We start from the raw sequence: 16874 nt of genomic DNA on the forward strand, positions 1-16874 counted from the left end.
TCTTTAGTGGGGCTCCCAGCATCAGTGCTCAGGAATTGACTTGTGAATTTTTAGTGCTTTGTACTTTTCTCCAGCATCACATTTGAAACCATAGTTCATAATTCATTATAGTTCCTCCTCCTTGTTTTGTGCATTTCATCCTGAATCTGCTGTGGTTACCGTACTCACAAAGGTTGGATGCTAATGAAACATTGCTGTGTGGCAGAACCCCAGGAGTGAATGGTTTATGTAATTTCACACGGAACTGCACACCTCTCTTTCGCAGACTTTAAATATCTGATTTACTCTCAATCGAACTTCACTCAAGAGGAAAGCAGGGGAAAGTTGGGGGTGAGACCGAGAGGGGTTTCATTTGAGTCTTTAGATATTAAAACTCGAGAGGAAAAAGATTTCATGTCTTCATCAAATCGACAATTTAGATGTTTAATAAATTACAAATTAGAGATTGAGAGATGTGTATTATGAATTTGTCTTTCATTAATGTCAACTTAACTTGATGCTCTTGTGTAATAGAGATGCACCTCTATTAATATTTGTGGTCAAACCATGAAACATAATTTTATACAATTAAGATTCTTAATTAAAATAACTATTAAAAACGAATGTAATTTTCATGGTCTGTATTTAAATGTGATACTGTTTTGTCTAAATACAACTACACAAAAAAAATACAAAAACTAAATGAATTTGTGTTTTTAAGTGAATAAATGAACTTATGCATCAATAATTTGATGTACAGTTTGACAAAATGGATGTTCAGTTTGAGATGTCTGAAAGTTATATTTAACATTTTAAAATTCTTGTTTTTTAATATTATTTTGTGCATCATTATTCTTTAAAAATTATGACTAGTGTGTTTTTGGCGGAAATGTTGAAGTGTTTTATTGGAAAATTTAGCGTTGTAAACTTTTTTATATTGAACTGCATCAAAAAGAAAAGTTATAATTGAATCTTTGGCACAATAGTAATCGTTTTTTCCATGATGTAATTTCTATCAAGACTTCTGAATGTCAAAACAGGTTGTGTTTGATCATTAAATAATGATTTATATAATGTTATGCATAATTTCATAGCTGTATTTGGTGCATGGAATTGGTTTTTAGGCTGCTCAGCTGTAGGGAGTCAAATAATGATCCCAGTTGTGATTGCAGAGTGTTCCCTCAGCAGTCCGGTGGGAATTTCTTGCCTGTGTGGGAAGTGAATTAGAACATAGGAATTCTAATCACTCCGTACTGTAATAAACCAACCAGATCTGTGTCAGTTTACCAGTGCAGTAAGATTCCACTAAATTATAGTATTTCACCACCACATGCTGAGCCTATAATAATCCATTTTTATAGGTAAAGTGGGATATGCACTTCCATGATCCCTTCCTTGAAGTTAATTTAAAGGATGTTCAGTTAATGGAGGATGGTCTAATTAAGCATATGAGCGCAAAACTGTATGAAACAGCAGAGCTTTCTGAGAATGTGGGTCATTTATAGAGGTTTTCTTTTATCATTTGTTTTGGAACTGAGCTGGGGTTCATTTAAGGTCTGTGTTCCAGCACTGCTGATCACTCCCACATTACATCACATTCATTATCCACAGCAGAAATCTACTCCACAATACATTTCTGGATCAGTTAAAGGCAAAAGTTTGCTTGAATATCCATATGTGACTTATAGGGCAAACTGGAGGTTCATTTAAAACAAGCTTCAAATGATGGTTTGTGGTAATGCATGGTAATGTGAATGCTAAAAGCCAAATGGCCATGTCTTAAAAATCTCATTTACCTTTAAAGTAGCTGTCTGGTTTTGATGGATGGCATTGTTGGAGGGGATAGAATATGCAAGCAATGGGGCAGCTGCTGTATAGCTCAGACTCTGGGTTTATTTCCCACAACAAGCCGTAATAGGCATCACTGAAACTGACATGTGAGATATCGAGGAGTTACAAACTGTAAAGTTGCCTCTTTGTTTGAGAGATTCATCACAGGTCTCCTTTTGACCTTCTCTTACAAACTACAAAGATATCAGTGGTGCACATTAGAAATCGTTCTCAACTTTAATAACACTATTGCAATCCTTGATGTCAGTAAGAGGGATTTTCCCAGATATGGATCTTCAGACAAGTCTTTTTGCCAATAGCAATATAAGCACCAAACAGATCCTGAGGGGCAAATTCAGTCAAGAGTCACACCACCTTCACTAGATGCTAAATGCTCTGAAACACTGTTTTAAAATAGAAAAAGGAGTCTATTTAAATGGAGAAAAGCTATAAGAAACACTATTTGCTTGGCACATTTAATTGTATTTTTTAATCACATTTTTTATTTCATTTCATTTCATTTTAACACAAATATTGTGATTTGCACTGTGCAAATTCAGTGCTAATTTTTATGTGCACATTTGCTCTGTTAGCTCTGGTTCTGTACCAGGTATTCTTATTCAACCCCCCCCCCCCCCCCCCCACACACACACACACACTTAATCTTTTAAGTAATTTTTTTATGCAAGTGCAGCATGTGTTTTGTTGGTGTATTAGCATACAGTTTCCTGTAATTGTACTCATTATTTTATATTATATTCATATCCATATCCATTTCCTAAATTACCATGGAGGATATGTGTAGCAGCAATCACAGTTATCTGCTAGAAAGTCTGTCAGGATACATTTTCATGAAAACATCTAGGAAAGAATAAATTCACCAGTTGTCTTATTATGGAGCATCCAGGGTCATTCTTTAGCTCACTTACATTGCCTTGAACCGTATTTAGCCTGCAATGTAATACAATCTTTTTCTCCTCAAATAAAGTATAATGGGAAATCTAATCATGGCCTCATGTCAAACAATAGGAGTCTGAAAAAAATTAGATTATACAAGCCCCCGCATATTGCACACGTCTTCAACCCCATGGAGCCTTGCACAGATGGAAACACCTGCTAATCTAAATGCAAAGCCTGCTCAGAGAAGCTGCCGTACGGCCAAGTGGGGAGTGATGTAATTGTCATTACTCAGGCTATAACAATGCTAAAACTTCCTCTGCTCTGACCCTATGGCATCTGGCCATTTAGAGCAGTGTTTGTCAACTGGTATTTGACATCAAGTAACAAAGTGCCCTTAAATTTTATATTATATTATATTATATTATATTATATTATATTATATTATATTATATTATATTATATTATATTATATTATATTATATTATATTATATTATATTATATTATATTATATTATATTATATTATATTGTACATTGACTAATGACGGATGAATTTGTGGATACACAAAGTATTTTCCCTTTAAATTAGCTTTTTAATTTTTATTTATGGCTGTAAAGTAACTTATTAATTTAATGTGATTTAATTTTACTGAAAGTACCAAGGTAAAAATTAAGGCAATTAATCATTGACTGACAGGCCAAAAATAATTAGCACTGTTTTCACTGCTGTGACTCTTTTTAGAAATATGACTGGTGTAATTGTGTGTGTGTGCATGCACTGCTTCATTACAGGAAACAGGATGGAGGAGAGCCCTGCTTTTCTAACACACTAGATCCTTCACTGGTCCAGCCCTCACTGCCTCACACCAGCCCTGCGTTCCTCAAGGTACAGCATCACAAAACTCCTGCCTGCTTTCATGCTGAGCGTCCTCCCATCCTACCAGTGTTTGACTTCTGCTTGCTGAGTCTGTCTCACCTCTTCTGACCCATCTGCTACATTACTGTGAGCCTGTGTAGAACTAATAATGATTTGCTTGAGGCCATAGTTTGGAGGCATGATTATGGACTTTTCTGTTTGTTATTAATACACATGATTGACATGCCATGCAGATAAATTAGAGGGATGTAATTAAATACCAGATGCTATTAATGAACTAATGTCAGGCCGGTTTTTCAGACACACCCCTTATTTCATGAGACAAACTAATGGCTGTCAAAATAGCATCGATCAAGAAAGGTCATTTATCCACTGGCAGACTTAACAGCTCCAGGGATTCAGCAAACGGCTCTCATGACCATTAATGGAACTGTTCAAACAAAATGAAAAATTTGTTATCATTTATTCACCCTTATGTTGTTCCTGAATGTCATTGAATACAAAAGGAGACATTTTAAAGAATGTACTCTTTTCCACGCAGTAAGAATGATTGGGGGCTTTCAAGCTTAATAACTGGACTGTAATAAGTGGAATTGTTAAGCGACCGGATCGTTGAGTCAGTGTGAATTTTAACTGCATGGTTGAACTTTAGCTGATGGGAGACTAATATCTCTTTTTGTTTTTTTCTTTATATACTGAGCTACTGCATGAATCAAATTTATTGCAATTGAATATTTGCTGATCCACAGATTATCAAACACTTGCAACAGGATCCTAAGAGAGATAATACAGAGAGATAAGCCCCTTTTGAGTTAAATGTTATTAGATTCATTAGTTACGTTGAGCCATATTTTGTTAGCTGATCTTAGCGATTGTGTCTGATAAAGTTAAATTTGAGGGTCTGGTTCTCAAAGTGCAGAGCTAAAGAATCAGATCCTTTGTGTATCGTGTGCAGTGTGTAAGTGAGTGATCTCTATGTGTGTAGGAGGTTGTGTGTATGAGATTGTGTGAGATTTTAGTGCTTTTAAAACTCAGTGCACTGAACCTGCGATTAAAAGGATAAATTTTGTGTGATGTCAGAGAGCTTTAATGACATCCACAATTCTGCTATATAGCTTATCTAAAACATAATGGAGGGTAATCCCATATGTATGAAATTGGAGAAAGAAAATTAATGGAAAAATAATAGAGATGATGTCATTGGAGGTTGTCATTAATTTTGAGTCTATCCTAGTTTTTGGAAAGGAGCTATGAAAGCATCCTTCATTGTATAAAATTGTATTTCTTATTTACTAAAATGGTTAGTTCACCCACAAATTTAAATTCTGTCATCATTTACACATCACCATGTCATCATTATTATTATGTGGATAATGGTCAGATAATTGCAGACTTGGTTCTGAAACATTGTTCTGAGAATTGCAGACTTTTGTATCTTCAGCAAATCTGAACAAATCTCTGAAGAGAGAGTCTTTTCTCAGGAGATTTAGGCAAAAATAAATTTTTCCAAATTTGTTGTCCATTTCATTTCATTGCTGTCGATGAGGATATTAGAAATTATAAAGAGAACGCATTTGTAATTATTATGAGGGTTATGGGTTTCATTTGTGATTGTTTGTCACTCATTTATGGGTTTTGTATGTGATTATCTGTCACTTGTTTGTGCGTATTCTGTTAATTTTCCTTAAAGGGATAGTTCACCCAAAATTGAAAATTATTTTATTGACGACTATCATGTCGTTCCAAACCTGTAAGACCGTGTCAATCGTTCGTTCATAATTTGGCTCGGCTCGTGTTCATCTTTAGTTCTCTCTTGACAGCAGTTCAGTCAGTGTACTGTTTGAGTAAATGAATTACTCCGGGATATTGGTTTGTTTGAACTGGTGAACTGGTTCAAGAAGATCCGGTTACATCGAGTGATTTGTTCACGAACCGGAAGTGGTGGACTTGAGTAAAAGTACAGATACGTATAGTAAAATATTACTACAGTAAAAGTAAAAGTACTCCTTTTTCAATTTTAATCAAGTGAAAGTACAAAAGTACTAAATTTTTATGTACTTAAGTAAAAAAGTACTGAAAGATAGATGTTTGCAATTTTATATAGGCTATTTAATTTAATTTTATATTAGCACATTTTTTTTTTTTTATAATCCTACTGCTCAAAATACCTGGAATTTTTTCCAAAATAACCACTATATGGAGTCAAGATATATTTTTGTTGTGTATGTGGACTACGTTGACGAGAGTAATGTTCACTGTGAAGCTTACACTGTGATTTACCTGAGATAAAACAGAGATGACCATCTGATTTTCACCAGTAAGAAAAAAGTATTTTAAAGTTTGTTGTTTTACAGAATATCACATTTATATATGAAATGATAATAAGGCCTGAAGTTAGGTTATATAATTATATTTTCATAATAATTTTTTCCTTCTCAAATCAAATAACGTTACTGTTGATAAACAATATAAAAACAGACGTCACATAGGACATGGTGTCATTTTAATAAAACTGTTAATATTACGGCAGCAGGGAATTTTATTTAGTGGGCTTATATTATTATATATTATATTATATCAGTGGGCTTAAACAGATCACTCTTTACAGCGGATTTAGTTCCCAAACAACTGACAATTTTGACCTAAATATGATGTTCAGTTACAATAATTAATCCTAAATTTCGACATTAATAACTTACTTTTAGCAACATCAGACGCACACGCGCTCAAGATCTCCCGGTTCTTACTGACTCGCACTAAACGGTTCATTTGAATCAGTGAGTGGTCGACTCCAGAACAGCTGCAATTGGATCATTCTAATTCGTAAACGAATCGTTTGGTGCGGTTTGCGATCCTATTTAAAAGTTTATTTTGAAAAGACTCAGTTCGTTCATGATGAATCAGACACCGCTTCTGCGTGTCAGAGCATGTGATATATTATAGGGAGGAACGATATGTTTTATGAAATGTAGTGAAGTTAAAAGTACGATCTTATGCTTTGGAATGTAGTGAAGTAAAAGTAAAAGTTACTCAAAATAAAACTACTCCAGTAAAGTACAAATATTTGAAAAATGTAATTAAATACAGTAACTAAGTAAAGCTACTCCATTACTGTCCATCACTGCGAACCGGATATCAGTAAACAGCAGTGTTTTGAACTCGCTCACAACAGACATGGAAGAAAAGACAATGATGAATAAAGTCGTAGTTTTTGCTATTTTTGGACCAAATTTTTTTTTCGATGCTTCAAAAAATTCTAACTGACCCTGTGATGTCACATGGACTACTTTGATGATGTTTTTCTTACCTTTCTGGACATGGACAGTATACCGTACACACAGCTTCAATGGAGGTACTGAGAGCTCTCGGACTAAATCTAAAATATCTTAAACTGTATTCCGAAGATGAACAGAGGTCTTACAGGGTTGAGTTATTAATGACATAATTTTCATTTTTTGGTGAACTAGCCCTTTAATTCTCAATTCAAGACCTGTTTGTTCAACTTTATAGTTGCATTGCCAGAGCGGCTCTCTGCTGGATTGTGCTTTCAGCAGTTTGATGTCATTTGCATTAGAGACTGCCAAGTCAGAGAGGATTTTAGTTTTACATGCTGTCTGAGATGCAAGTCTTTTTTTTCCTCTGACGTACATGCTGCAGGCTTGAGACGCCCTTCTGTTGTTGTTACAATGGGAATGTCTCACCATTCTTTTTCATTGTTTTAAAAGCACAAAAAAATTATCCAAAGTTACGCACAGTAGCAACAATGGCCTGCAGTGTTACCATGTGTTAGATCAACTGTAAAACAGGGAGCATATGGGGACCTTGCCTCCACATGACACTCCTCCGGAGACTAGCAACTTATAACTGAGATGATGGTAGCATCTGCAAAGATCTAAATTAAGACAAATGCATTGCCACAAACTCATGATGCGTCAGTGCTCCAGTTCTCACGAGGCTCTGGCCTGTGTAACATTCCCTAGCTCTCTCATCAATCATTTCCTCTTACTGTCCACTATCTCAGAAAAATATGAAAAAGCCCCAATATATATATATATACAGGTATACAGACCTCTGACACCGGTTTTGAAGCATTGTTTTAAAGGGCAGTGAGCTGCTCTGGTCCTTATGGCCATGAGAAGAGATATATACAGCCTTCTGCTAGTCTGATTGCAGCATCTTCTAAAGTTAGATTTGATTTAATTTGTGCTGAGCTGAGGATGATGGCGGATAGGACAGAGAGAGAGAGAGAGAGGGTGACTAGAGGATCACATGAAGGGGATCATTAATTAAGGATTGGCCTGATTTCACAGTGGAGATAATGCCTCTGACATCCATTCAGTAAGTCCATCAGTATGTCTTTCTACCGCTGAGCTCCACTGAAAAACAGGTGATTTTTCACCACACGTTTGTCCAACAAAGTTTTGGTGAAGTTCATTTTGATTTTCTCATCTAGAGACAGTGGCCACAAATAGTACACTTTAGCCACTTTTAAAAATGCCTGGATTTATTTTGCTAAAAGTCCCAAGATGATTGTGAGTAGATGTATAAAGTAATTGCCCCTCAAGTTAACAGTGTTGGATAACCAGAACGTTTCCAAAGATGTTCTATCTTCATTTAAACACTCAGCTATTGTTTTATCTTTTGAAATGTATTCTGAAACCTGTTTCACTTGAAGTTTGTTTGCGCTATCATTTAAAAAATTAATAAAATAAAAAAATCTGACATTTTTGTCTGATTGTATTATCTTTACTTTAAATATATTAAATAAATAAGTACTTGGTATTTTTTGTTGTTATTTGGCTGAGGCTGAAACATCGAAAACCATAAAAGCTCTTTAGCATTTCTTTTAAAATTTAGTCACAATGTCTTTTTAGAAAAGTTAAATAGATTTGCTCATTTCTGCTGATCCCTGGAGACTTTTCCATTTCCAAATCCACTTGCTAGCTTAAAGCTCTGTTAGAATAGACTGCCAGTTCTGTCTGGCAGGTTGGCATGAATCATAGATAATAATAAATAAAAAAAGTTCCTCCAAACATCTTGGAAAAAAGTCTTCTGTTCACTTTTCTCTAAGCCCTCTGAGCACAGTCACTATTACATTCCAACCCAAATGTGCTGATTCATCCGTGTGCATAGCTCTAAAATGCCACAGACTGCCTCTGATGTATTTCTAGTATATTTAAGCTATTTATATCAATCATTTAATATTTAGAAAAAGATAATTATTATTACTATTATTCCGCCTATTATGAAATATGATATGATTATTCTGCATCTCCAGTGAACCAAAGCTGTTTATTTATTGACTGATTGATATTTGATTGCAGATTTGGCATTGATTACTGTATGTGTCAATGACTATTATTATGCTATTTGAATAGGTAGATTGGATTGGATAGTTTAGGTATATTAGCTTGTGTGAGCTTAGTCTTTTTTAGATTGCTTTTCCAAAGGAACATGATCATAAAGCAAGATAACTGATCAAGCAAGGTTGTTTCATTTTAAATAGATCAGATATTTTAGTGTACAATAATAACAGGGATTCCTGTAATTGTTGTGAATTGCTTCTCAGAAGGAAGTAATGAAAGATCAGTGGGGCTCTGCTTGAATCTACAAATAGAGTTGAAGTGTTGAAGGCTGATTAGAGTTGACACGGCTGGTTTAACCTTGACGTATCGCTCTAATAATAATGTCAAACTAACAACAGACCTGTTAAGCTGACATAATAAGAAGTCTGTCTTGCACCACAATTCTGTGTATTACTCCTTCACGTCCTCCGAGACGCTGGCCAACATACTATTCCAACGAGCATATATTGATCACACGCATAAGTGACAGCATGTGTCACTGGGTTTTTGGAACAGTGTTGACGAGTAAGGAAGATTCTGCTCAGGCTGTTCTGACTGAAAGAGAGCAGATCCAGGCTCAGATCAGCTCAATTTTATACTGAACTTCTGCCAGTGAAAGAAAGGAAAAGTGCAAGATGGAGAGAAAGTTAATTCTGTAGGAATGCAACATCTCCTCTACAATTCACTCTGTTCCTTGAGAAAGGAGAGACTCCTGAGCACCTGGAGATAAAGGATCTTAATGCTTAAATACACAATTAAACTTCAGGTTACAGACATGCAAGCACCTCCCAGAGCACACACAGCAGTCTAGTGCTGCCCTGCTGGAATGTTTTATTTTTTATTGACATGGAACCTGCTGCAGCACTCGGGGCTGGATGTTTCCTCTCACTTCTGAGGACAGAGGACTTTGTAGATTTGCAGATTTCAGAAAATATTTAGTTTTTTGGTTTTTGAAGATTTAGTTTTACTTTTTGAAAAATGTCTAAAGGTCTACTCAACCCACAGCAAGTGACAGTTGCTCACTGGAAAAGACCTGATGCAGTAAGTATGTGTAAGCTGCAGTCTGAACAAAAATATTGGATACATTTGAAATATATATATATATATATATAAATTCTATGAATTTCAGATTTTGTAGCAGAGGGTGAGTGAAGTAGTTAATTAGTCAAGTTAATTCTGTGCAGCAAAACATTGCTAGAAATAGCAATTAATAAAAATAAATAAATCTTCATATAATAAAAGATTTTCGTGAGTGTGAAGAGAGCAGGGTATATTTCATTTATGCAAGTTCTGGCATCTCTGAATGTATTTCATGCTTACCTAATACATGGTTCTTACAGCAAAATATCAAAGGCTTTCCTTTTCCTTGCACTGCAATTTTTAATGCAAGAAAGAAAAGAGAATATGGATTTGCTATCAGTGCACTTTTTTCCCATTTATTTATGTATTTTTTTGCTGTACAGGTTAATGTAGTATATTTAATCTTTTCATTATATTTACAGTATTTCTGTAATCCAATAGGAGTTCATCTGCTCATGTTTGTTTAGGGAGGATACTGTTACTTTGAACCATAAAGTGCATATGGTTCAGAGTTTAGTAGTCTTATTAAATTAATTACTATCGTGTGTTTTGGTAAGTCATTTGGCTGAAGAGGCTCTTGATAATGTGTTTGTGTTACAAAACTGAGTCATTTGACCTTGTGTCATGTTTTATTATCTTATGTGATTCGGTTTCGCTGAAGTTTGTTTTCGAGGCAGCAGTGTAAGGAGTGTTTGCCGATGGTGGAGTACTCACACAATGTGTTTAAACAATGTGCTACAGTACACAAAGTGTTTGTTGAAGACTGTGAGAAATTCATCCAGTCTTCATCCTTCAAACATCGAAGATAATTGTTTTCACTCTCGTTCACGTTGTCTTTGGGTCCGTCCCAAAGGCTGGACAGAACTCTGCTGTCTGTGTCTTGGAGGTTCTCCAGAGTAAACTGGAGTCACATCAGCTGTCAGTACATAAGAAAAAGGTAATGTGTGTGGGAATAAATCAAAAGAATAGTGAGAAGATTTAATAAACGAAACAAATTTATTTGAAATGTAGTTAAATATTACTCTTGATCCTCAGATTTAAAATATGAATATGTGGGAAATAATTGCAAGGTACTTCAGCAGCCAATTATAACAATTACACCCAATTATAATTTTAGCCCATTGTAACCAACTTGATCGCGACAAAGACAGTCAGCTACAAGCATTTTATCCAAACATGAGTGCCGTTGATTCAGTTATGTATCTCTATACTTTTTCTCCATACTTTAAAATGACATGCTGCCATCGGGCTAGAGAGGAAATGCCAGTTCCACCATATCCTGCATGTAATGCATATTTGGCCAAAAATTGCTACCCGGGCAATTTTGAGTGTACTTTAATTTAATTTTAATTTACTTGGCATTATTAACTCATGGCTGAATCGAAAAACACTTTCACACACCTAAAAAAGGTTGTGCTGATGATAAAATCAGTTTTATGTTGTAAAATATGGTCCTTTAGTTCATGTTAGTTAATGCATTAACCAAACAGTAACCAACAATGAGCAATACAGTATGTGACAATATTCATTCATCTTTGTTAATGTAAGTTAACAAAAATACAACTGTTCAGTGTTAGTTCATGTTAGTTCAGGTCCATAAAATGATATTAAAAGATACAACTTTTGATTTTAATAATGTGTTGGTACTGTAAATGTTGAAATTTACACTGCAAAGGTGGCACAGAAGAACTTCTGACGTTTGACGTGTCTTTACAGACTGTTTGACTGTCAGAACAGGCATAAATACATTTATACAGTGATCACATCTGTATACTTTGATACTGAGGGCTGAGGTGGGTCAGTGCTGGTATAATAAAATCTTTACACTGAATTTTAAGCAGGTACAGAGCAGCCTTAGCTTGGCTATGTAAAGACACCTTAAGATTAATGAATGCTTTAGAAATGAAGAGTTTGGTTTCCCAAATGCAATAAACACCATAAAAAAAAATGAGTTACTGCCAAAATCAGTATTGTATATGGTCTGTATTTAAAAGTCCATTTTTAATTTTATGCAAAATGCGCTATTTGCAGAGTTATTAGGTCATGTTTTCTCCCTTTTTTTCCAAACCACAACAAATGCCAGTCTCCCTTTTTTGCAGAATGCGATATATCCTCTTAACCAGTCACAGTGCACCACGCACTCTTGACAGTAATAGCGGTGCTTTGAAAACACACATCTCATCTCCTCATCTACTTTGTACTTTGTGATCAATAAACAAGGGCTGCACAATAAATCAAATGTGATTGTCATCCGCATCTCATCAGTAAAGCTGGTTCTGTGATTAATAGTACCAGTAAATCTCCATCATGTGCTTTCAGATGGAAATGATCCAGATGCATTTAATACACAGAGCCGTAGATCATTCACAAGCTATACTATATCGCATTCATTAGATTAATCACATTCAATTATGAGCACGATATTGCATAGCTTGTCAGTGTTATTGTTTTTATTAATGCCATTTATGTTTTTGTTAATACAGCGCATAGCACTAGTCAACTAAATGAATGTAACGTCAAAGATTAATGCACTTTTGGAAGTTGAATATGCAAATATCATTTTGGAATTTCTGTGGTCTAATGTGATATTGTTCATGTTCTTGTTCATGACGAAATTTTATTTTACTGCCGTAATTAATTTATTGCATTAAGAAGATGACCCGCTGAATTCATTTTGGAAGCGATGACTGATGAATGTATTTTTAGTCCAGTGCCTGTATATAAGATTAGTATTGACCAAGTTCAGAGGCTGTCATATGTGGATCAACTTACTGTGTTGTATAACTTTCAAATTGATTCAATGGATTTATTGCAAAAAAAAAACATTATACAAATTTTATAATTCATATTTGAAAATCAAAATCTGGATTTGAATTTTTAATGTTATTATAACCTAAAGATGCTATGTGAAAGCTTGAAACAGAAAACGTGTGGTTTTCATTTTGCCACTTTCTAACACATTTTTACTCAAATTAATCAAAATAGATTTATTGTGTTTTGGAACCAAACTCTTAATTGTAAATTTTAACTGTTGTAAATTGTAATACAATTTTAAAGTTTTTCCAGAAGTTAGCTGATCTAAGGCTGCTATGTTCTTTTTCTGAGAAGCATTAAAGAAGCAGTCTGTGTAAAGATATCTAATTGCCAATTCAGTGCCACCTTTGCAGGATGAATTTGCCGCAATTTTAATATGTGATGATGTGAACTGATTAATAAAATGCAGTGTGCTGTAAGTAACAGAATGAATGCAGTCTTAATACTTTGAATGTCTGATTCCTGATGAAGTCTGAGTGATAGATGGGATATATTCAGTTAGATGTATCCTGCACTGCAGCGTGTCGTCTGTGTTGTTGGCCACACCCCTCTCATGTCATGGGAATGTAATCAGGGGTCAACACTAAACTCATCTCATCTCATCTCCTCTCATTTCTTCCAGACACCTGATTTATTTGAAATGATTGAGAAAATGCAGGTAATGTGTTTCTTTTACTTTTTTTCTTCCTTCTGCCTTTCATCTCTGATGTAGATATTTTCCATTAACCCCTGAGTCAGCTGTCCTAACTGGATACATAGTTGCATTTGCATGGTTTTGGTTGTAGCCGTGCTGCACTGACACTACACTGTTTCATTTTTATATGAATATGAATTATATATATTTTTTTAACTGTGGCTATTTGGTTACATTATAATTTATTTTTTTATTCATTTTTTGATGGGGCAAGTGAAAGTCTGAACTACAGTTATGGTGAAAAATATGCACATATTTATTGTTTTGCCCTGAATATCACAGTCATACAGTTGCCAAATCTACAATGAGTACGTTTGAACTAGGAAGAGAACAAATTCTCTGGCGTCTCTGGTGCTGAAATACAAGAAGATCCTGTTGCTGGGTACACGGAGACATATTGATCTTAGTCATTTGATACTGTTGCTGTTATCTCTAACTTAGGATGGACAGATGTCTATGCAGGAACTATAATAAGTGCACTAAATGCACCAAAATGCTTCGGAGAACAGCAAGACACTGAAACTGGATCTGATTTATTGTTGGGTTGCAGCTGGAGGACATTATAGAGTAAAAGAGAAGCTTAGCTAGATGTACAGGATGTTTTAGATAACAAACGTGTTGGTATGTATAACACAGTTGGTCTGCCATAAAGATAATTTGGTGGAATCCGTCATCAGATAGATCAGACATTCGATCCCCACTGCATCTCAGTGCAGTGTTTCAAATCTACAACAGTGGAATCTGATGAGCTCCTACAGTATTTTCATATTCAGTCCTGTGGGGTCCATCTGAACTGTACAGGGCTTCACTCTTTTGAGTCACTGAGATGGTTTCTTTTTTTGATGATCAGCACTTTAAGTTAAATAAGTGGACAAATGGTTTGATACTTGCAGCTTTAAGATGTTATATTTTGTATAATTACTGTAAAAAAAACTTTGTAAATATTTGAACGTCTTCTCCCTGCACTCTTTGATCTTGTGTTCCACTGTCTGCGGAATTCTTAAAACCTGATGAAAGAGAATAAAAAACAATTCATTCTCTAAGACAGATCTGTAGGCTTTTTCTGACTTTCAGTTTGTCTGCCTAAAATAATGTGCTCTTTTCTAATATTGTTTAAACACGTGAACTTTCTTTTTATAAAATGTTGTGGTCTTTCATAATCATTTTATGAATGTCATATTATGCTGTTTAACTTTTTTCCCCAGGCTATTGTATGTTTTCCTTGCACTGACCTTTATTTATGAATTACATAGTATTTTGTTGTCATACTCAAAAAATCATACTTTTATTGTGAAATAATTCCTTAAAATGAATAGTTTTTTTTAGAATACATCCTCTTTAAAAACAAATGAATAATTCCATGAATTAGTATATTTTTATATTTGCTAAGATTGAGTTGTTTTGCTCACTGTGGGCAATATAATCCTTGTTTTTATAGAAATTAAGATTACTTGCATTAAAAAAAGATTAATTATTGTTGAAAATTTACGATAGCCTCTGAATAATGTGTGCTTTGTGAATAAGACTCTATATATAATGTTAAAAATTTAATTGCTCTTAATAATAATATTTCTCAAATGTATCCATCATGTGTCATTCTCAAGATATATAATTGTAAAAAAAAATCCAGAATTGTTTATAAATTGAGATTTTCTTGCATATGCGCTTCATTAAGTTTTATTTTTGAAGGCATGAAAATAAAATCAGATTCCTCTTCCTCAGTAGCTCTAACCTAAGTGTTATTTTTGCTTTCACATGTGGGCTGACAGGGCTGCTAGGGCTGACAGATTCTATCTTTTTTCTTCCAGAGCAACAGAATGGACGAGCAACGATGCACTCTTCCTCCTCCTCTCAAAGTATGTTCACCTCACCGACTCTCTTTTGTCCCTTTATACACACACACTCACAAAAATACAAAACACTTTTTGTCTGAGGGCAACAGACTGCTGTTTTTATCTGCAGGCAGACAGCTTCAAATAGAAGAGCTAGTTATCAGTCAAGCTGGTGCATCTACTTTTCAAAGACATCCCTAGCCCACTTTCCCTTGCTCTAATGGAACTGCAATCAAATAAGATAAGCTAGTGCTGAGTAATATTCTCTGGCCTAAAGCCATACTGCCTGTATAGAATCAAACTGAGTACATATAGTGGGTTAGTTCTCTTAAATGAACCAGCAGATGAGCAAGCAGGGTGTTTTTGCTACTTGGGTCATTGGAGTTAAAAAGGTTCTGTTGCAACCAAATAAGTCTACTGCATTTTTAATGTTTTGAATGTCATCTCCTTTCAGACCGAGGAAGACTACATCCCTTACCCCAGCGTCCATGAGGTACACCAGTTCAGAACATTTATTTGCTCTCGATATCTGTTTCGATGCACAACTGATCGTCACCATAATTGTTTTTATTCACCGTCTCTGTCAGGTTCTTGGCAGAAGGAGTCCATTTCCCTTGATTCTGCTGCCCCAGTTTGGGGGTTATTGGATTGAAGGGACCAATCATGAGCTAAGCAATGGGACTGATCTGGACCAGCTTCTGTCCCCCAATTCACGCTTCAAACTGGAGTGCAACTCTACCGCTAAGATCTACAGGAAGCATTTTCTGGGAAAAGTAAGGATTCAAAGTAAAGTCATAACTCACCCAAACATGATTGTGTCATAATTTTCTCACCATGTCGTTCCAAACCTGTATGACATTCGTTCTTCTGTAAAAAACTAAATTTAAATTTCTTGACAAAAAAGGCAAAAAAATTAATTAAATTAAAGTAAAATTGAATAGAAGTGGTCCATACTACTCATGCACTATATTACTCAATGCACTATGTTTTGTGCACTACATTTATGCATTATTAAAGGCTTTCCATACTTGAAATAGTTAACCGTGGTTAAAAGGAATCCGGCATTATCTTGTTTTACATTTCCCAGGGTTTAGAACAATGATAACCCAGGGCCACGGTGTAAAAAGCCTTAATGTCTTTTAAAGTCAATAGTTTTGTGAGAAGAACAGCCCAAAATCAAATCCATTATTACATGCACATGTGCTTAAGCACTCCTTGAACACATTCTTGTGAGATCGAAAAGTACAGATCGCAAATTATGAACAGGCTATTCTTTTGAGTCAGAACTTTTCAGTAAATCCATTAATCCGGTTCACAAAACTGGTTTGAATGATTCATTCACAAATCCCAATGTTTAGGTTCTCAAACTCGACTTAATGACTCAGCGATTTGCCCACAACAGTCCACTGACGTAAAGATTATCAGTGAACAATATGTCTTTAGAATGCTAATTATAGAATATGAGCCCCCACAAATGAAGATGATAATGCATAGAAAAAGCTGAACATTCAAAATAAAATCACA

At 35.0% G+C, this 16874-nt stretch overlaps 1 protein-coding gene across 10 annotated transcripts in view; it reads left to right on the plus strand.

Moving 5' to 3' along the window:
- rap1gapa (RAP1 GTPase activating protein a) overlaps positions 1–16874 on the plus strand; it is a 63154-nt gene that overhangs the window by 23973 nt on the left and 22307 nt on the right. For 6 of the 10 annotated variants that reach the window (XM_052541503.1, XM_052541502.1, XM_052541508.1 and 3 more), the window contains 5 exons: positions 3501–3594; positions 13447–13482; positions 15327–15374; positions 15805–15843; positions 15938–16123. In XM_052541503.1, coding sequence (XP_052397463.1) covers positions 3501–3594; positions 13447–13482; positions 15327–15374; positions 15805–15843; positions 15938–16123 — 403 coding nt within the window. Of the gene's footprint in view, positions 1–3500; positions 3595–9718; positions 9972–10863; positions 10948–13446; positions 13483–15326; positions 15375–15804; positions 15844–15937; positions 16124–16874 lie in introns of those variants that run through there. The other 4 variants (XM_052541505.1, XM_052541511.1, XM_052541504.1 and 1 more) reach the window with 3 other exon arrangements.

The sequence above is a fragment of the Carassius gibelio genome, chromosome A23 (assembly GCF_023724105.1).
Source record: "Carassius gibelio isolate Cgi1373 ecotype wild population from Czech Republic chromosome A23, carGib1.2-hapl.c, whole genome shotgun sequence".
NCBI lineage: Eukaryota > Metazoa > Chordata > Actinopteri > Cypriniformes > Cyprinidae > Carassius > Carassius gibelio.